This window comes from Crassostrea angulata, chromosome 7 (genome assembly GCF_025612915.1).
Source record: "Crassostrea angulata isolate pt1a10 chromosome 7, ASM2561291v2, whole genome shotgun sequence".
Taxonomy (NCBI): Eukaryota; Metazoa; Mollusca; class Bivalvia; order Ostreida; family Ostreidae; genus Magallana; species Magallana angulata.
Genome location: NC_069117.1, coordinates 54,678,416 through 54,700,757, shown reverse-complemented (window position 1 = coordinate 54,700,757; position 22,342 = coordinate 54,678,416). Strand labels below are relative to the sequence as shown.

Genomic DNA, 22,342 nt, shown 5'->3' with positions numbered 1-22,342 from the left:
TCTCAAATTTGTTCAAATAATCATCACCTGGGTTATAAAGGTAAGGTCACAACGAGGGTAAATTTTTTCCACAGGAATATAGAGAAAAATCTGGCCAAAAAACTGACACTTGTATGGAACTCATGACCCCAGAGGTAAGGTGGGACCACAATGGTGGTGAATTAATAGCAACAAAAAAATCCTTTAAAAACTTATTTCCAAAACCTGAAACAACAAAAGGAGCTCCATTCTTAACTTGCGGATATGTTGAGAAATATGTCGAGAAAACGCCTATTTAAGTACTGACATCTAGCTGTGTGGGAATGAACAACCATACGAATTTTCTGTATAGCTACAGATCTGCAGCAACATATTTATGTTTTTCTAAATTGCTCCGAAGATGGACATTCGCGATTTCTCAGTCTATTAATTCAGCAAATTATATTACTATAATCATATCTAAAATGTTATAATTCTATTTATCTTGATACATTTGTACAAATCAAGATGAAAGTATCATTGAAATTCACAAATGTTGCATCACAGTTTTGTCCGTTGTCTCAAAGCCGTATGTCTGATGGACGTGTGTATGGCCCAGCCGTTCACAGTTTGTAATGTGTAATTATCATTTAGTGTCAGAATCAATCAGTTGCCAACTTGATTATCAACTCCATATCTGTTTTGATTGAGACAAAACACACGTATGAAAAAAAAAATAAAGTTTGTGGGAATTGTGACTTGTTCGATACGTTTGTGTCTAAAAAAAATATTTTTAAATACACACGAGACGCATCTTCCACTATTTTACATGTTTTCTATTTCCACAATGTAAAGATTTCCACAAAGTAATTCCGTAATGATATTTCATGTTATACTTTGAATACATATTTATATATCTACATTCACCAAATATGATGCTCTCTATTTCTTACGGAAAATGATTGTAATTCATAGCTTTTTAAAACTGACAGTCCTGGCCGAAATATACACTCCCCGTTTATCAATCTGTCGAAACCTTCGACTTGAACAAATCAAGGGGCTGCACGAAATGATCATGATGATTTCAGACTCGAATTCCAATTTGATTAAGATTAACGTACTGGTGTACATTAACAATTATATACTCTTTACGATCAATTCATTTATAATTTGTTATAAAAAAGATCTAGATGCGTTCTTCGAGGGTTCATGCCGTTTTGAAGGTAGTGATCATTGCAGAAAATAGCCTGCATGTTAATATGCCCCGAAATTTTTGGCTTAAACAGGTTAAGTGCAAATAGATAAGGTGTAATTCTTTCATGGAAATTATCTGAAATTGAGAAACGCATCACGTGTCCTAAATACACGCAATATTAATCACTAGACAAACCATTTTTGAAAATGAATATTTATCAGGACGCAAGTCGAACCTATGTTTTATCTTATAAATTACAAACCGACCAATCGGGGCCAAGAATCGATTTTTTAAAATATGTACATATTCATGTACTTAAATAGATTGAAAAATGACGCATTACTCAGAGGACATCGAATCATATAGAGGAAACAATCGAAGGTGAGAGTTTCCAAACTTAAATGATTATCATACTAATTGAAATCTTATTAAAACATTGTTTTCGTTTGTAAAATAATCTAATGTTATGTTCTGATCTTTCATACTTTTCTCTGCAGTACTTGAGGAAAAATGGATAAGTCATCTTCAAGTTTGAGTTCTTTAGCCATCACAAACCTTGCGCTGAATGGGAAAGGTAAATATATGACTTTTTCCTCCCATCCTGTTTTTTTCTCTATAGATATGAAATGCATGTTTGTACATATATCTTTAATTATCACCTTTCAAGAATTCTCAATCTACAGATCGATAGAAATCCTTTGTTTATAATCAAGTATCCAGAGATGTTTAGTATTTTTTAATGGTACTTACCAATTAAGGTTGTATGGGACATCTGTCGATATTAATGTGGATAAAAAACATTATAATCAGAATAATATCACCGCTTCAGAATTTTCAAAGTTAACAATATTTAACCAAGAAATACGTTTTAAAAAATTTTGGAAAGGTAGAAACCCATTGCATGCGCTACGCTGTTAGATGACAAATGCTGGAAAGAAAGTATTTATAAAATTATACTGGATTTTATTGTTTTTTTCTATAAATAGTACGTCACAATATGGAGGTGCATGTCCCATACCACCTTAAATTAAACTAAATTAGACGCGAAGAACACAAGCGACCTACTCACTAGAAATATTTATAAATATAAAAAATATAGGAATAAAAATAACCTTTCTTGAATAGAATATGAACGAAAAACAAGATAGATTAAATGGAGGGAATTTGGTGTTGATTTCCATTAAATCAATATAAACTAATGATTCCCCTCTCGGAAAAGAATATCTACATAAATGTTAATGCATGTAAATAAACTATTTCTCTCTCTCTCTCTCTCTCTCTATCTCTCTCTCTCTCTCTCTCTCTTCATTTACAAGCTATGTTATCAATCATCGATTCTAATTGTTCCTATTCATTAAAAATATGTATAGATGAAAAATTCCAATCATGATTAAAATTTTACATAAAAACTGTATTTTAAAGTTGATGAGACGTGTATAGACAATATAAAGCCGACCAATCATCGTTTTAAGATGTATTCATTTCTGTTTTACTAATTAAACATTTTTTTCTCAAAAAGTCAAACATGGACCAATGGACAGTTAAATAAGAGTTTACTATAGTATTAGTATAAGAAACAAACTAAAGTAGTTATGAATGCTATAATGGTTTGTCCAGCAAGAACTTAGTAAAATACACGTACGGTCTTTCTCAAATTAGTTAAGGTAAAGTAACATGTCGAATTAATATTTCTAATTTCATTTCAACGACTAAAATTTTGTCACATACATACCTAAAAATCGGATTCTTCGATGTTAATTAAATGACCATCTAATGCGATTAAACGACTTGTAAGCAAGTCAATATTCGGAGAAAGACGATGAAATCTTACTTATGTCAGAATTAAAGCTTGAAGTTAATTAACTTCTCCAAGAGCTCTTGTCCAATCTGACTTTGGTATAAGAATTTTCTGTTGATACTGACTTTCCAACCAGTATTACACCATACACGATTAATCTGCAATAATAGTATGCCTGTGATTGTAAAAGTGTCTAAGGATATTGTCTCATGTACTTCTTAAATCATCATCATCATCGTATCATGATTATTATCGTCTTATATGTTAGATTTATATACTACTAGTACAACATTAACATCGCCATTGTAAACGCTACAAACAACATCAACTTTGAACTCGATAGAAACGGGAAAATGATTGGCCAGAAGATATTGGTTTTATTTTTCTTACTAATATAAGTATTTATATATTATGCACCAAGTTAAAAAAACATTGATGTGGCCATTACATGTAGTTGTAAATGTTAAAAGCATTTATTATTTAAATATTGCTGCTGATATTCGGAAATATATATAAACGGAATCAGCATTATCATACCTTTGTAACTTGCTGTTTGACTATAAGAAATTAGCTCACTTTTACTCACAAATACAAAACCATGGAATTCTATTTTGAATAACTCCCTTCCTGCACACACTGTCTTAGTATAGAACCGCTCGATTCCATAAACAGCGACTATTACTGTCAGCCTGATCCAATAGACAGCGACTATCACTGTCGTGGTATAGAGCAGCCCGATCCCATAGACAGCGACTATCGAGAAAACTAAGAGATCTGGAAGGTGTAGGTTTAACCTGGTTTGAATCTGTTTCATCTCTGTGGTTTTTTATTCCTTTTTTAAATTCATTTATTAATGATTTCATAACTATTGTTTTGTTATGTGCTTCACTACACGTATTCCTGATTGCTCTCGTCATTTTTAATACAAAAGGATAAATTTATAGATCACGCAGAGAAAATATCATTTGTCTGGACATTTTATAAGAAATGAGGAATTTGAGTTTTTTGAGGTGATAATTTTGTTCGGGGCGAGGACAAAGCCAATAAAACCCAAAGGGCTTTATGAAAGATTTGATCACGCCCCGACCGTATTTGACCACCTCATATTATTCAAAGAATGATTCCTAATTACTTATATTCATATAATAATTAGCAATTAGAGTTTTGACATGTTTATGTGATTTTCATTTCTTTTAATTTTGCAAACTCCGCTTGAGCCCCAAGAATACGTCATTTTTATTTATTGGACTGAACAATAAACAATCAACTCTTAGTGTTATACCACAAACACTGAAAAATATAGATAAATAAAAACACTTAGAACTCTGATAAAATTATGATATTTTAAATTGTTTCCCTAAACCATAGCATCAATACAAATTCAGTATACAATTTATATCAGTGAATCAAATAAAGTAGTTGCCGTTATTTACAGTTTGTCTTATCTCTTCCGAGGTGGAGAAACCCCAACAAGTTATTCGCTTGGTATCGTAGATAAGGTGACAAACACACACACACACACACACACACACACAGACACACACACACACACACACACACACACACACACACACACATATATATATATATATATATATATATATATATATATATATATATATATATATATATATATATATATATATATATATATATATTACTGCCATATAAATCGAGTATCGGTTTCTAGTATCGTGCTTCTCAGTTATATAATATTTATACCACCATCGTATACTAAGTACATCTGTTAAATTTTAATATACATGTACTATATGTTTAGATTTTACTATTATCATGAATAATCATCCCTCGTAGCAGTCAGGATTTATTAGTATACCTATATTTCTACTGCCATCATTGACTATAACGGTATCTATTTGTATTAGTATAATATACTATATTTTTGTGATGCATTTCTAATGATCAAATTAAATTTGAGAGTCATTCGTAGAGTTATAAACAAGATACAGGGCTCACAATTCTTTGTCATGTAAACAAGGCTCGTGCCCTGTTTTTGTTTACATAGGTTCAATATACCAGTAAAAAATCGTTTTCCAGGTTATTTTTCTATCTTTTTATTTATTTTAAGAAATAGATAAACAGTTCCTAACGTTTAACACATTCGTTTTAGGTTTAAAACTGAAATTTTTACTTCAACGTTCAAAATGTAAACAAACGCTTTGTTTACATAGTGAAGAATTTCAAGCTCTGTAACTCGCTTATAACTCAACAAATGAAACTTAAATTTCGGTTGCCCATTAGAATTGCCTTTCTGAAGCATTGTAAATATTAAAATCGGAAAAATGAGTTTTGACCAAATTCGTGACCATGCCCCTTTAAAGGGAATACTTGTTTACATTTTCATATACTCTCTATAATTATTTTGATTTTTTCATCACAAATCACTATAACAAAGATAAGTTTATATTTTTACTCCCATCATGAAATATCAAAATATATACATTCTATTGGTGGATATTTTTAGATTGAACATCACCGAATAAAATTATATTAAGCAATTAACAAGAATATTTTAAATTAATCAAAACATGTTTTATATCATACCCGGTGTATATATATATATAAAGCAACAATATAAAGACTTAGAATGGGCGATTCAAGGTTCAGAAAATATCTTGTACTAGTATTTATTTTTAAAGACATACGTTCGTTGTCTGTCGACATCAATAAGTGAACATTTGCCTACTAACGGTGTATCTAAACCTCGGCTTTTAGTGCCTTTGGCATTGTCTTCCTCTTGTAACGGGACACGGCTTTTGTAACCGGTCTTGTTACATTAAAAAGGTAAGTATCTAGATATTCTGAACAAACTATTTAGAAATATCACGAGAATTTCAAGAAAAGCAATAAAGTAGCGATAATGTGGAAATCTAAACAAACGTACGCGTAAAACATTTACTAGGCGTGTCGTCAAATTCTTTTGGCGTAACCGAATTCTTTTTTTCAGGCACCATTTGTAACACTGTGCCGGTCAGTAACCGGGGTAAGAGGGTACAGATGGTTAAGATGCTCTGCCTGACAGTTCTGCCTATACTGGCTCTTTGGAGCTATTGTGTCTACCAGCTTACCGACATCGTGGCTACCAAAACAGACAATGCAAAGGTTATTCTGTAATTTACACATTGAATGGATATGCATTTTTGCATGAATATGGTTTAACAGTTCTAAACATTAAAAATGCGACCCAACTGTAGGTTCTATTTTTTACCAATATTTTAGGTTCGCGAGTCCTTAGAATTCAGCATTGAAGTAGGACGGCTGATTCATCATTTGCAAAAGGAACGTGATCTCAGTATATTGTATCTGAGTGCTCTTGGACCCGATACCAAAACTTTTCTCATCAAGGAGTACCAAATTACAGACGAGTCCATTGAAAGCATTGCCAAATGGCCCGGAAACTTGGATATATTCAATCGCGATGCATTCCGGTCCAAGAGCAAGATGCTTCAACACTTAGGTCAACACCGACAACAGTTAAACCAAATGTCCTCGAATATCAACAAAGAAATGACGTTCTACACATCTATTATTGACATCATCATTTTCTGGGGCTACAAATCCATTGTTGAGTCTAAATTTGCAGTGGTATGGAAATCGCTCGTTGGTTTTCAGAAAATTACAGCTGCCAAAGAAGATTTGGGTTTGGAGAGAGCACTTGGAACCATGTTTTATGCTCGCGGTGGGTTTGAAACTCATCTGCAATTTGAGCAATACAACATGAAAATATTTGGTTTTCAATCTAACTATAAAACAGCTCGTCTGTACTCTCCAGACGTTGACTACATTGGATCTTACGGCCTCGTCTCCTACGGTAGAAACGTCAGCATTGTCTTAAATAATTATCGTTCCTACATCCAAGACCACGGAGAAGAGGAACAAAAACAATCCAAAATCGACATGAGGAGTGCCCGGTGGTTTTACGATAATACATCTCTATATCTGGACACTCTGCTCAGTCTACAGACTTCTCTTGGCAACATTTGTCTTCAGAAGGTAGACAAGATACTGCAAGACTCTAATCGAGACCTCATTATAAGCTCCTGTGTCTTGGTCTTTGTTTTGATATCGTGTTCTTTGGTCATCCTCAGTACTGAAAGTTTAACCAGCAACATACAGAAATACGCCGTGATTCTAGTTGACAAAACGAAGGAATTGAACTTTGAGAAAAAGAGGACAGACTCCTTGTTATATCAGATGGTACCAAAAGAAGTAGCGGACAAGTTAAAGAAGAAGGAAGGAATCGAGGCGGAGTTTTTCAAATCAGTAACTGTTCTATTTTCTGACATTCACGGCTTTTCCCTTCTGTCAATAACCTTACAGCCTTTGGAAATTGTCCAGCTTCTGAACGCTCTCTATGGCGCCATCGACATTCTCCTTGACAACAGGGACTTGTACAAAGTGGAGACAATCAATGACTCTTACATGGTGGTTTCAGGTAAGATAAATTTGTAGATAGTGAAAGTCAACAATCAAACCGTCCCGATTACAGTAAAACACGGTTATACCGAAGTGCCAGGAACAAGCATTAATTGTTACTTATATACAACTTGTAATTGTAACTTGTTATATCTTTTGATTTTGTAATATCTAAAGATTAGGGAACTACATATATCTTCGCTGTAAGCGTGAATTTGTTATAACCGTGTTCTCTATAACAATGTTTTACTCTTTGACTAAAGCACTAATTGCGTCTAACACTGTTGCTTATTTCATCAATTCTAAAGTGATCAAAGTCTCAAGTTTTCTATCAATTTCCATTTTCTGATATTTCTGATTTTATTATCTATGTGTAGATGTTCTGCTCTTTGTTGAACGCGTTTAGAAATCATGCATGTCCTTTTTGTCAAAGGTTTGCCACATCGCAACAACAATAAACACGTGATTGAGATAGCTGAATTTGCTCTGTCTGTTCAAAGAATGATGAGGGAGCATGCATTCTCCAATAGAGAAAAGGGCACTATTCAACTCAGGATCGGAATAAATACGGGTAATGAACCATACGGGTAATGAACTCTCATTTGGATAATTAATGATACATGTATGTATTCAGAACTTTAGACTCGTTTACAGTACTGAGGGTTTTTTTGGGTGTTGTAGGTCCATGTATGGCGGGAATAGTGGGCTCCACATTGCCCCGCTATTGCTTGTTCGGTGACACTGTCAATACCGCGTCAAGGATGAAGTCTCACAGCCAGCGTATGTATACATGTCTTCATTTCTAGTAAACAGATCAAACCGCTCCATTCTCTTGACTGTTTTTTTTTTTAAATAGACGAGTGTTGAACATTCTTTTTTAAGAGGACCCGGTGGTCGTGGCCATTTTTAGACTCTTTTGACCTTCTTAAGAAGAACTCTATATAAAAACATGTTTTAGATAGCTAAATACATAATATTTAAAAAATTAGAAAACACGTGATTGCCAATTTGTTGACCACACAACCTCCCTAAAATGACTTTTTTTAAAAACTAAATATATAATTTGTAATAGAAAAAATACGTGATTCGTTGTATACCTTGATTTCATGTGGTAAAAATTTATACAGGAGATTATGCTTGTTTACAGCTAGTAAGATACATATCAGTCATACATCCTACGTACTTCTATCCAAGACCGGCAACTATGTAATGAAGAAGCGTGGAACCATTGATATTAAGGTAATTCTACATCCGAAATCTTCCACATAAATAATCTAGCTATTGCTGCGTTTCGCTGGACCCAAATGGCGATGAATTTGCTCATATTCAACGACTCGTTTGATATTTGATGCTTTTTATAGACTAAAACAGTTACTGTTCATAAACCTCTTTTTATGAGGTGTCTTAAATAGACGGAGGACTACAGATTGATCTTAATTCAATATTCGAAGCCTTGACTTTGAACACAAAAAACAATGCAAACCACTTAACTGGAACTATTCTATCAATCTCTTCTCTTCAAAAACCTCTCTAAATAGAATCGACTCGAAAATATTCAGTAGCTGAGTTTTTTAATACACATACTCACATCTCTCTCTCTCTCTCTCTCTCTCTCTCTCTCTCTCTCTCTCTCTCTCTCTCTCTCTGCATTTACATAAATTACCAATTGTAAGTTATCAATGTATCACGTTCTTGTAGGGTAAAGGTGAGATGGTGACCTACTGGTTGGTTCAGTCCATGTCCAGCAGTGGAAGTCTGGCCGAGAGCCCGGTATCGGACAGCAGTGCCAATGATGACCTGCCCGGAGAGATTACCCACAATAGATATGCCCTGGGGGCTCTGAGCTACAACCCTCTGCCTGGGAGAAAGACAAAAAAGGACGAGAAGGTCACGGCAAGAGTACCACCTAGCGGCGTAACGAAGGTTGCTGAAAAGAAACACACCATTGGCAAACAGAAAGCTAGGCAGTTAGAAGAAGAAAATGAGAGTGATGAAAATGGAGAGGGTCAAAAGGCTACTCCTCTTCAAAAGGAAGAGAGAGACAAAATGATCATGCCTGTTGACCTTCAAGAATCGCAGGCCGACCTTCACACGCAGTGACAAGGTCATTTCACCTGCAGCTGTACCAGCCGACAGTTTTACTGTTACATGAGTACAAAAAGTACAGTTTTCGGGATGTTGTTTATTTAACCAGTATTCTTCAAGATTAACAAGAACATGTTTAATATCTTATTAGAACCGTTTTAACAAGAGTTTGGACTTTGGGCAGTCCGTATCAAACTCAAACTTGATGGAGACGGATGATCTTATGATTAACTGCCCAGTCATTGGCTGATAGATTTAAGGGCATTAAACACAACGGCACCTGTCCGACTTCATCCACCAGGGTTGTATTTTTCAGTTTAAACAGCATCAATTTTACTCAAAAAATTAATATGATTTCGACAGCCTATGAAATATTGTTAGCTTCTTTCAGTGAATCAAAAAGAAGGTACTCAACATTAAATTTTCAACATTTTCACAATTGAATATTTACATAGAAACTGATATGATGTTTTGGACCATACATTACAAAATCGATTGGTAGTGTATTCATAGACAAAGACACTGGAAATGTAAATATATTGTAATGAATATTGAGATGTCGGCGTACTTTGAGTGCAGGTGCCGGTGATTCAGAGACCACAACCAATTTAATACGATTAATACTAAAACGATATAATGTGCAATTTGATAAAATTATTGTTTGTGATTAAATAGTATTGATCAATTATTGAGCAATACAATTCATTAAACTTACTGAAACTAAGAAATATGAATTTGGCCAGGTCATTGTCATTGATCAAATTGATATTTCCACACCGGAAGAAATGCTGTTTGTAAATATAAGATATATCTTTTTGCATTTTTATGTCATTGTGCAACTCGCCTGTATATGTTAAAATAAAATGTCGTACAGCAAAGAAATATGTATTGTGTTACAATATATAATTCACCCACATTTATATATTTATTCTACATTTAATCTCCAAAATGACTTACAATTATGTTATATATTACATGTAACTGCCGCTTCAAATTATTCCTGGTTCCAATATTGATTTTTATGATGAAATTCAAGCTCATTATATTTTGTTATGAATTTTATCCTTGCATATGATTGTCTTTATTGTTGAAACATCTCACGATATCCATACACTATATAATACAGTTACAGCGGCATTTCAACTGTCCAAATACCGTGCAATCTCCAAGCATCATCATCACACTTTATAATACAGTTACAGCGCCATTTCAGCTGTCCAATGGCCGTGCAATCCCCAAGCATCATCATTACATTTTAAAATACAGTTACAGCGCCATTTCAGCTGTCCAATGGCCGTGCAATCTCCAAGCATCATCATTACATTTTATAATACAGTTACAGCGCCATTTCAGCTGTCCAATGGCCGTGCAATCCCCAAGCATCATCATTACATTTTATAATACAGTTACAGCGCCATTTCAGCTGTCCAAATACCGTGCAATCTCCAAGCATCGTCATTATCAGCATCACTTATACATATCCTGGGTCAGTCTGACCATAGACTGTTAAAAACAACAAATGAGCCCGTTTTGGAAACTTCAAGTCTTCCATATTCAATATCAAATATACGAAGGACAAAAAGGGCAACATTAAAAATATTTTTTTCTCGTTATTACGAGAAAAGATCTCGTTATTAAAGAAAAGACCTCGTTATTACGGGTTAATTATCTCGTTATTACGAGAAAAGATATCGTAATTATACGTGGTGTGTGTTGTTGTTTTTTTTTGTTCATCATGTACTCTCTGAGTCTCTTTATGTAAAATAGATGAATATATAATAAGAAATTAATTAAATTAGTTAAAGACATTTTAGAAGAGGGGGCAAAGCAGATTGATTAATTTTATTGACCAAATTATTGATATGAAGGGTAATTTGTTTACAGTCTCTAAAATGTTAAAATACAAAAACAATTATTTTCATTATAGGTTGTCCATGAATACGGGGTAATCTCGTATATCCATGAATAAAACTTTACAGCTATCTGTAACACATGGGACTGTGTTTATATGACTAGTATCAAATAAAATATACAACATGACTACTTTATGCAATAAATCGGAAAGGACGCTAGGACCTCCTAGTGTTTACTTCAGAGTGGAATAGTAATATATGCTGAAAGGTAAAAATTACCATGAAGTTCTTTCCACTTATTCATATTTGATAAAATGTTAAATCCGATCATTTTAAGTAGAAATTAATAAATAATGATTGTTGTTATTTAAAAATAATCATAATTCAATAAACATTTCTGGGGGGAAAAATATAGACTGAAAGGGTGAATCAATCGACTTAAAGATCTAGATTTGATGAACGAGGACACTTGTTATAAATGTATTTTTTTCCACAGTTATAATAATAACAACTACTATAGTCTGTCCCAAGTTATTGCTTCCATCGCTTTTTGGTGATTTTTAATGAAATTACACATACCTTTGAAAGAAATACAGTTGAAATCGTTAAAAGGGAATATATCCAAGATATCTTCATTGAACAATAATCCCTTTCCACTCAGAAAAATTCATAGGAACGAAAACAGATTCCTTACGGAGATTTATAATGGGGAATGTTTACATCTTTTCTCCATTCGGAATACACTCGGAATACATCGCGCAATTTTTTAACGTTATCATCCGGACTTATTAATGGCTTTTGCAATGCAAAATCTCCGTAGACTTTCAATTTCGGGATGTGTATTGAAACCTGAAGCGGTAGAGGGGGCGTTTCAAAACAGATAATCTGGACATTTTTTATATTAGTGGATGAACGTAGTTTGAGCACAAAGGTATTTACTATTATTGAAATATCAAGCAAAAAGTGGTGGAAGCAAAAACTCGGGACAGAGTATATGTATTTTATCAAAACGTGATTTTTTTCTCGTAATTATGACATTATTAACCTGAAATAAGAAGATCTTTTCTCGTAATTAGGAAATCTCTTTTTTGTATTTTCGAGATCTTTTCTCGTAATAACCAGATGATTTACTCGTTATTACGATATCTTTTCTCGTTATAACGAAATAAAAATATTTTTATGTGTCCATATTCGTCTTTCGTACATTGCAGACTTATTCCTCTGTAAATTAGTGGAATTTTAGGGTCCGATGATTTGTATAAAATACGATGGATCTATGTGGTAACCACGACGTTATAGCGGGTCATTATTTTAATATGGAAATGGATCTTTTATTTGAATTCTTAAACATATAGAATTGCTCGTAAATAGAACCATTTTAACAAGACCTTGGACTTTCAGTAGGTTGTAACGATCTATTTCTTGCGTCAAAACAAGTTAAAATGACGCCGGTGTCAAGCGAAATATACACCGATTGCGTAGACTTCGCTCAAAAGCCAGACAAATCCTGTTGATTTCAAAGAGCTATGGCTGAATGGCCGGCCTACAATGAAATAGACAGACCTACGTCACATTGCCGTATGACGCAACAGCCAAAGTCCAAGTGCATATTTAGAAGAGCGGGCAAGGATGAAAAATCTATCATAACTTAAATAGTATTAATTGTTCCTTTTTTATTTATTAATTTTTTGTAATAATCATGCATAATCTGATCCAAGGTAGATGTATCTGCATAATGAAATCGTCCTACACTTTTCGTTAATTAGTCAATCCGCGTTCTTGGTTACCCCGTTCTGGAAATATCTATCCCATTCTCTCACCAGAGGTCGTGCTTCGCAAGCGAATGAGTATCAAAACTAAAATCGCCCACTAAAGAAACGAATTGACTAATTTTATTTATTCAACATTTGTCAAACTGAACTTTGATATTCTCTAAATAGGCTCACAGTAAATATATTTACTCTATACGTAATCGTTGATTATTATTTGTTTGCAAGTATATATCTTGATCGAGACTATCCCTGACTTGGATCCGCCAAAGCGTGTCCACCACCTTACTCTCATTTTTGCTATTTCGGGCTTGTTTATCGAAAATGGAAGTAGGTTTTTCACAATAATAACTTCTCAGTTAAGGTGGCTCTATACACCACTTTTTGATGACGCAGTACGCAAAAAAGTAAATCTGGAAGCATGCAATTCCGGTACTGACTGATTTAAACTGACGCGAATTGTATGGGGACCGCTCTTTGGAAAAATTTGTTAAATGAATAGATTTAATTTGATAATTGGAAAATTCATTACTTACAAGGAATGTGTCGTATGATTTATCGAAATAAACAATAAAATCAAGAATAATTTTTTAAATAGTTTCTTTCCTGTCATCGACATCTTACAGCTTACCGCAGAGGCTTAGTGGGTTCACTACGAACCTGTAGGTCATGAGTTCGAATCCCGGTGAGAACATTAAAATTTTTAACTTTCCAAAATTTTCCAAAACGTATTATTTGGTTGAATTTTTTTCAGTTTTAATATACTTTAATCTACATTAATATCGACAGATGTTCCTGACCATCTTAAGGTGATGGGAGGGTGGCTTTGAATTTCTCTCAGTTTGGGATACATAAATCCTTTTAGTTAATTTTCCCCTTTCTTTATTTGACTTAGTTTTGCATTAAAGCGAACACATTCACTTATATAGGCCTATAATGAAAAATGTATGTATTTATCATTCCAACATCATATTTAGGAAATTTTCTTCAACTCAGAAATGAAAAAAAGTCCCCAGGGTGTTTGGGCCTTGGGACTTAGAAACGATAACTCTTACCCGAGAAACTTTCATACTAAATAAAATTTAAAATATTTTTTGGTGTTTATTTGCAATGATTTTCATTCAAATTTTTATGTCACATCTATTAAAATACATTTTCTGATAACATCAAACAGCTTTTTAGATGATTTGTCAACAGAGTAAGAAAATATGGAAAATTATGTTTTGGGGAAATACTTAACAAAATTGCAATAATAACATTTTTGATTGTGAAGAAGTGTTATATTTTTTTTAGGTGTCCGAAGGAAATATCCATCATATGACAAAAAAATTTCTCTCAACTTGATGATAGTTGACTTTTAAAAAATTCTTTTACAAAAACACGACAAAACATTACAAAATTCTTTAAAAATACCTATGGAATCCCTATCATCATTTTGATATTTGATAAGTATATGTTTTGTGGTCTTCTTTTGAAAATTGGAATAAACTGTGGATGTATAGGGCCACCTTAAGGAGGTTGGCATCTGAAATAATAGTAATGTCAATCACCCGAAAACCACTTGGATATAAATGTGGGGACCTAAAATGTTCATTTATTTCATTTGTGACCAATGTCACATGCCATTTTTTGGAAATAATTTTCCTGAAATCTTTGCTAAAGGTTGACATGGAAATTGATAATTTGAAGAAATCAAACAAATATTTATAGTTTCAACTATTTATTTAGCTATAATTTTAATACGGTATGAAGTTGAACATATGTAGTGACTATAGAAGTAAAATCTAAGTCAAAGTTTAAAAATTCTTGCTTTACTGGTGGCTTCAAAAGCCAGTACACAATGAACACAACAACTGATGTTTGATGTTTGAAATTTTTGAGTAATGAGATTATGACGCAAATAAATTTTTTTTATAGTAATGTCACCTTTCCAAAACTTTGCATACAAATAGACATACATTTAATGTCTCATTTAAAAGTAAAACAAGTAGGGGTCACATCTCAAAAATTTGAGATATAGCATGAAATAAGCTAATTTCAGGTCAAAATTGGAGTTAAAACTGCATGATTTTTTCTTAACTTCTATGAAATATAAGCTAAATATTCCAAAATATATCGATAGAAATATCAAAATACTATTCAAATGTATTTTTTAGATTATCATGAATATATCGTAACACACAAACTATCTAGAAATTCGGTCTGCGCTGAAAATTAGGAAGCTAAAGTAACAGCACTCTAAAACTAGCGGATTTATGAAAATTGTTTATTTCCTTCTTGAAAACCTTCCGCCACAAAATATAGTCCCTTACTAAACTCTGTAAAAATGTAATTTTTAAAGAAACAATTTTATACAGTATAGTTTATTTGGCGTTGTAAAATATAAATATACTACTATAATGAATATGTGATGCAGAATTTTTAGACTAGAAGTGACTCAAAATGGCTATCCAAAACCTAATAAGCGAACCTCTTAAAAATACAATTATACCTTACGGACATCACCTCTGATGTTTTGAAATACCAAAGGTGTAAGCAAGTACTGTGGTGCAGGCTTTTTGTAGTTTATTTGTAAAATGCCTTAATTTATAAGTATAGATAGTGCCTGTTTCAAAGAGTAACAGTTGAAATTGACACCCTATTACCTGTCTACCTATTATCTAATAATATTATAATACATAATATATTATTATAATATATAATATTAGATTATTACAATGATGCGATATAAAAATTGCCATGTTATGATTTTTATACCGATCGCAGCCCGCCTCGCGAAGCGAGGCTTAATGGTAACACGTATATATAAGAAAATCAGTGAAAAATGAGAGTTGAATCAGGGGTACAAAAGGCCAAAAAAAAATTCTTCCAGTCCTGGGCGCCAGTTTGTTTTGAAAAGGTAAGAAAAAAAAATTGACACCCCGAGAAAACCATTGTAAACCTCCGCTTCGCGCCGGTTGACAATGGTTTTCTCGGGGTGTCAATTTCAACTGTTACCCTCCCAAACAGGCACTATTTATATAGTATTACTCAACTATTTTCCCAGCGAATCAGTTTCACATAAGAACCGGTTTTTACCGATTCCTTATAATTTCGTAATATAAATGTCGATACTACCTGCTTTGCCTTATTGGAAAATTAATAAGCACAACCAGTGTGCACAATCAGGGATAGTCTGGCAGTAACAAGCAATTAACACTACCTTTACAGACACACTCGGGAAGAATCTGAAGATGTCCGACTTCAACAAGTCTTGTTCGAGCCTGGGATCTCTTGCCGTATCAGCCATGAATTTCCCCGTAGGAAAAGGTATACATTTTCTCACTCATTAAACTGTTTATCTCAATTTTCAATTAAAATTTTTCGCAGGCATATGTACATGATCAAGTACATCTGTTATTAATTGTCAAAATTCATCTAAGAAATAATGTTGTTGAAAAAATCTGATAAGTAAAAAATTAAGTATATTAATTTTCCAAAAAAAATTAATATAACTGATAATAAAATTCATGGAATAAAATCGTATTTTTAGAATAAAAATATTGTTCGTTTTTGCAAGGATGTTGCGACAATAGTTTGCCAGAGGCTCATATGTGGTCGCTTTCAAATATAAAATGTTAAACAACAGTTTACATAAAATTTGCACCAAACTTATAAATTAACATTCTTCTAGAATTCTAGAAATTACTACGACTAATTTCATTTGCGCTGGGATAAAACGCATTGTACAACAACACCACAACAGTTTTTAGTAAAATACTCATCTGTTTCTGAAGTTTGATTGGTCCGTTTTCAGGACCGTGTCTGTCTTCCCCCGCCTCTGACCGAGGGAAGAGGATCCAGCTGATTAAGATGTTGTCACTGACCATGGTCCCCATACTGGGTCTGTGGGTGTTCTGTGTGTACCAGCTGGCGGACATTGTCAAGATCAAACAGGACCACGAAAAGGTCAGTCCACCATCTACCTAGCTTAACCATGCGCGCTCATCGGCAATGGTCCATAAATCCGGGGAATTATTTGTTTGAATTATATATTTGGCCTTTATGTTATTTGTAGTTGAAATGAAATTTCTATTTCTTAAATGTTATTATCAGTGGTTTAAGGAACTCACCGTTCAAAAAATCATACAAGTATCTACACGTACTGTTCACTTATAATCAATTAAAACTCAACTAAGCATTTAGTTTTGTAAAAACATTTGGATATCATACTAGGAATATTTTTCATTCAAATGGACAAACTTTGTATAATGACTACTAAAAATTATCGAGCTAGGTGTAGGAAAAACTAATACATATCAATTTACATGTAGGGATCATTTGTTTTCAGTCAGATTTCAAAAGAATCTTATTTTCACCATTGTTTTACGTATGATTTTTCAGTCCTTTGAATCGCTGACCTTCAGTGTCGATGTTGGCAAATTGGTCCACCACCTTCAGAACGAGAGAGACTTGAGTATCCTATTCATGAGTGTTCTGGGCCCTGACACCAGGTCCTTTCTATTTCACGAGTACTCAGTCACTGACAGTTTTATAGAGAGTTTGGATATGTGGCCAGGAAACCTGGACCGCTTCGATCGAAAAGAGTTCCGATCAAAAATAGATATGCTAACACATCTCGCTCGTCACCGCCAGAATCTTGAAGGTTCCTCGATCGACCAAGAGTACAAGTTTTACTCCTCCATTATCGATATCGTGGTCTTGTGGGGGTACCAGAGCATCAACGAGTCCAAATTCGCCATCATCTGGAAATCATTTGTCGCTTTTCAGAAAATAACAATGGCGAAAGAGAATCTCGGGGTGGAGCGAGCATTTGGAACGATGTTTTTCTCCCAAGGTGGGTTTGACACCCATGAGCAATTTGAAATCTACAACATTAACAGTTTCGGTTTTCAGGAGAATTATGAATCTGCCAGAATGTACTCGAGCTCTGTGGACTATCTGGAATCGTACCAAACCAACACTTTCGGCGCCAACACTTCCAGAGTTATCAATGAATTCCGCTATCAGATTAGGACGTTTGGCGAGGAGGCGAGAGATCCCAGTAGAATAGATCTACTGAAGGCCCGCTGGCACTATGACAACGTTACCAAGTACCTGGACACACTCTTGAATCTACAGAGTACCCTGGGGTACATCTGTAAGGCGAACCTAACGGCTCTTCTCAAAAGGAGTAAGACCGACGTGATCATCAACTCTTGCCTCCTGGTCTTTGTGCTGGTGGCGTGTTCTTTTGTCATATTCAGCATCGAGAACCTGACCAGCAGCATACAGAGGTACGCCGGGATATTGGTGGACAGGACTAAAGAGCTGAGCGTTGAGAAGAGGCGAACCGACTCCCTGCTGTATCAAATGATCCCCAGGTCTGTGGCCAAAAAGTTAAAGAAGAACAATAGCATAAACGCCGAGTACTTCAACTCCGTGACCGTGTTCTTCTCGGATATCGAGGGTTTCTCTCGGATCTCGCTGTCCCTGCCTCCCCTGCGATTGGTGGAGCTCCTGAACTGTCTGTACGGGGCCATCGACAACCTGGTAGACCAAAGGAAGCTGTACAAAGTGGAGACCATCAACGACTCCTATATGATTGTCTCAGGTACACCACGTGGTCTAAACCCCTAAAACTCAACAAAATCACGTAGCAACCGGGGGAGGGGGTCACTCCGGTCCACTTTTGAGAGACAGTATAAATTCGATCATGAAAATCCGGTATTGTATACATGCTTTAAGACACAATGAGCTCGAACACACCCTTAATCTACACTACTGCCGCCACAAATTTTGAATTTGAGGTTTGGCAAAGTTTGCTTCAGTTTATTTGCCTGTCAAGATATTGATGATCTGGTCTGGCCTCTCCACTTTGAAAAAAAACAACTGTTACATTCTAGATTCAAATTTTATAATGCTTTTCTAATTTTTCAGGTTTACCGAAGAGAAACAACGATCACCACGCGTCTGAGATCGCAAATTTTGCACTGGCCTTGCTACATCTGATGAAAACTAAAACCTTTCTAGAGTTCGGTAGACGCCACATACAGCTGCGGATTGGCATTAACTCTGGTAATTAATTAAACTAATTCATAGCGTTCAAACTATATCTATGATCATAATAAATGGTGTTTTTTGCAATTTTTCAATAACAAAAAAGTCAATGCCACATTTAAGACATTGTTTGATGATCAATTTGATTGACTTGTAGATTATTTCCATGTAACATGTGTTTTACATATTCTTGTGTATGTGCAAGTGTGCTGATAAAAAGTTTTCGACAAGCAATTCTGGTATACCGCGGCCGGTTAACAGCGGTATTCGATCTTTTTAAGCTTCAAAATATGCAAGTGATTACAATAATATCCATCTTTATGACTGAAAACTCAAAAAAAATAAAATTATGAAAAAATGGCTACATTGAAATTTTGAAAGAAGACATTGATTCATCATCTGACAGGTCCATGCATGGCTGGAATAGTCGGGTCAAAGCTTCCCCGGTATTGCCTGTTTGGGGACACCATCAATGTGGCATCAAGAATGAAATCTAACGGACTGCGTAAGTAATAACTTCAATATCCTAATACAGTTAAAATTATAGATAGCATTGTAAAAACAATGACTCATTGTACCAAATTAAAATAACTGAAAACAAACATCAATTAATAGTCTAACGTCTGTTGAACAGCAAACCAAATCCACATCAGTCACTCAACTTACACATTGTTGGCAAAAACAGGAAAATATGCTATGATGAAACGTGGAAACATTAGTGTAAAGGTATGTGATATTTGTCAGGTAGACACTTTGGTTTTTCTATCATTTTGCTCCCATGCGGAGGCAATGGGACCAAAATCAAACTGGATGTAAGTAATATGGCATTTAAATACCAAAGCATTTTATTATACTGATTGGTTTAGACGCAGTTGATAATCCGTTCTATTACCCTCAGCGTTGAAATTGACACCCCGAGGAAACCATTGTCAACCGAAGCGAAGCGGAGGTTGACAATGGTTTTGGAGGGGTGTCAATTTCAACTGTTATCCCCCAAAACAGGCACTATTTATTTTATTATACTGAATGTCTTAATTTTAGAGAATTTTTATATTGCTTTTATATAGAAATGACGTGAATTCTACGGCGAACCGTACGCGCATAATTTACGCGCATGTAACAATTCGTTGTGTTACCCGTTGCTAAGTGTGTTGCTAACGCTGAGGGTAATAGAAGGGATTATCAACTGCGTCTAAACCAATCAGCTTTCAGCATTTAACATGAAAGTATAATAAAACGAATTGTTACATGCGCGTAAATTATGCGCGTACGGTTCGCCGTAGAATTCACGTCATTTCTATATAAAAGCAGTAAAAATATTCTCTAAAACAAGTTTAGCTTTTTAAAAAAGCTTACCTTCTTTAGAGCAAACTCTTAATAGTATTATGTTATCAAAGAAAATTTAATTCTTTTTTATATAAATGTCGCCTTCCTCTTCGTGTGGAACTTTATTATATGTGCCGTAACGCGCGTGCTTGAAATTGAGAAATGCATATCCCGTGCTTGTTAGTTGAAATTGACCATGGTTGGTAAAATAGATCTTAGAAAGGGTCGTATTATTTTTTTTAATCAAATTTAGAATCATAGCTTTCAGCACCTTGTTTTACTGATATTAGTTTTACCGTATCTATTATGCAAACGTGTTTACTGATATTAGCCATACCGTATCAAATTTTCAACAATACAATAGGAAAAGAAAAAAAATATTCAACATTACAAAAGGAAAAAGAACAAAATATTCAACAAATATTAAAGAATATTGCTTCTAACAAGTTGTACTGGAAAAATTAAAGCCTGAATTTCATTAATGGCAATTTTAACTGGTTTTTCGTTTTCCCACTTTTTAAAATTTGAAATCTACGAAATTTGGTAACTTTTATAATTTTTTAATTACTTTGGTGTGAAAATTATCTCCCTTGCGCCGAACAGTATTTCAACCAATGAAATAAATGTAGATATTCATATCATGTATTTTCTACCAATTACAAAGAAGAGGAAGTGCAAAACCCGGAGACTGTAAATTATTTCAACTCTTTATACCGTCTTCCAAGGAAGACGGTAATTAAGACATTCAGTATAATACAAAAAATAGTGCCTGTTTGGGAGGATAACAGTTGAAATTGACACCTCTCGAAAACCATTGTCAACCTCGATTGACAATGGTTTCCTCGGGGTGTCAATTTCAACTGTTACCTTCCCAAACAGGCACTACTTATATAGTGTTCTACTTTCCACTGAATGCCAACTTTTGTTTTTATTTTCAGGGTAAAGGAGAAATGTCAACGTACTGGCTGACCGATGTTCATCGATCACCATTCGAAAGTTGCGGCATCAATTCGAGCGTGTCCACATTTTCTAGTTCTAGTTTCGGCATGGTCTGTGACATGCTTCAAGATGGCGGGTCGTGGATGCAGGCTCCGGGAATGGAACATTCCACAAAGAGCCTCTCAGCGTCTGATCTCAGAAATTTGGCGCAATCTTCAGTGAAGACGACTACACCCATTTCAATGTCGGTCAGCGGTGATCGGCCGCCAGACTTCAACACTTTCAGAAACTTCATCGGAAGAAGGAAGACAGAGATCTGCATTGACGAAATGACGGAGAAGGAGAAGAGTGAACGGAGCTTAGAGTCTCAAGCTTAAAGGGAACTCCATGGACAAACTGTGTCTGTCTTCATTTTTCAATTAAGAAATGTACACTGTATATATAGATATGTTTAACCACATTATTAAACAAAAATATTCGAAACGTAATCTTGAGTTTTCAACGTTCTCTTGAACAAGCAAGTGGAAATCATAACTTTATCAGTTCAAGTTTTACTTGGGAATTCCATCCGTTGTCTCCTAAAAATAGCAGGACAACGGTCATTTGGTACCATATAACAAATCTTTTTTTTTAGTTTCACCAAAGGCAAACCACATAGCAATTAAGGAATAAAACAATTAAAAGGGCAACTTTTCTATCAATTCTGGAGTAACAAAAAGGATCTAAATGGAAAAATATGGGGATGAGTTAACCATACTTCCCTCCCTTGCAGATGAACCACAACGCAGGCACGTTGCATCGTTTTGGAAAGTGGGGGCCAACCTCATTATAAGAAATCAGGGGGAGGCGGGAGGGGCTAGTATTCCTTTACCTTTTGATTTCACTCTTACTTTCCTCATTTTCTCTTCCATTTCTTATATGCTCCACAACTAAAAGGGGGGGG

General features: G+C 34.5%; 1 protein-coding gene across 2 annotated transcripts; it reads left to right on the top strand.

Annotated features, from left to right (window-relative positions):
• Window positions 1-1,500: 1,500 nt before the first annotated feature.
• LOC128157086 (guanylate cyclase beta-like) lies at window positions 1,501-21,877 on the top strand. 2 transcript variants are annotated; one of them, XM_052819453.1, is made up of 9 exons: window positions 1,501-1,534; window positions 1,651-1,727; window positions 16,306-16,404; window positions 16,892-17,043; window positions 17,479-18,688; window positions 19,015-19,152; window positions 19,541-19,639; window positions 19,769-19,860; window positions 21,399-21,877. In XM_052819453.1, the coding sequence occupies exons 2-9, from the start codon at window positions 1,664-1,666 to the stop codon at window positions 21,774-21,776; spliced, it is 2,232 nt and encodes a 743-aa protein (XP_052675413.1). In that variant the 5' UTR covers window positions 1,501-1,534; window positions 1,651-1,663; the 3' UTR covers window positions 21,777-21,877. The 2 variants fall into 2 exon arrangements, with proteins under 2 accessions (XP_052675413.1, XP_052675412.1); XM_052819452.1 differs by lacking the exons at window positions 16,306-16,404; window positions 16,892-17,043; window positions 17,479-18,688; ... (2 more) ...; window positions 19,769-19,860; window positions 21,399-21,877 and adding exons at window positions 5,920-6,074; window positions 6,192-7,407; window positions 7,822-7,959; ... (1 more) ...; window positions 8,536-8,627; window positions 9,087-10,349.
• Window positions 21,878-22,342: the final 465 nt, after the last annotated feature.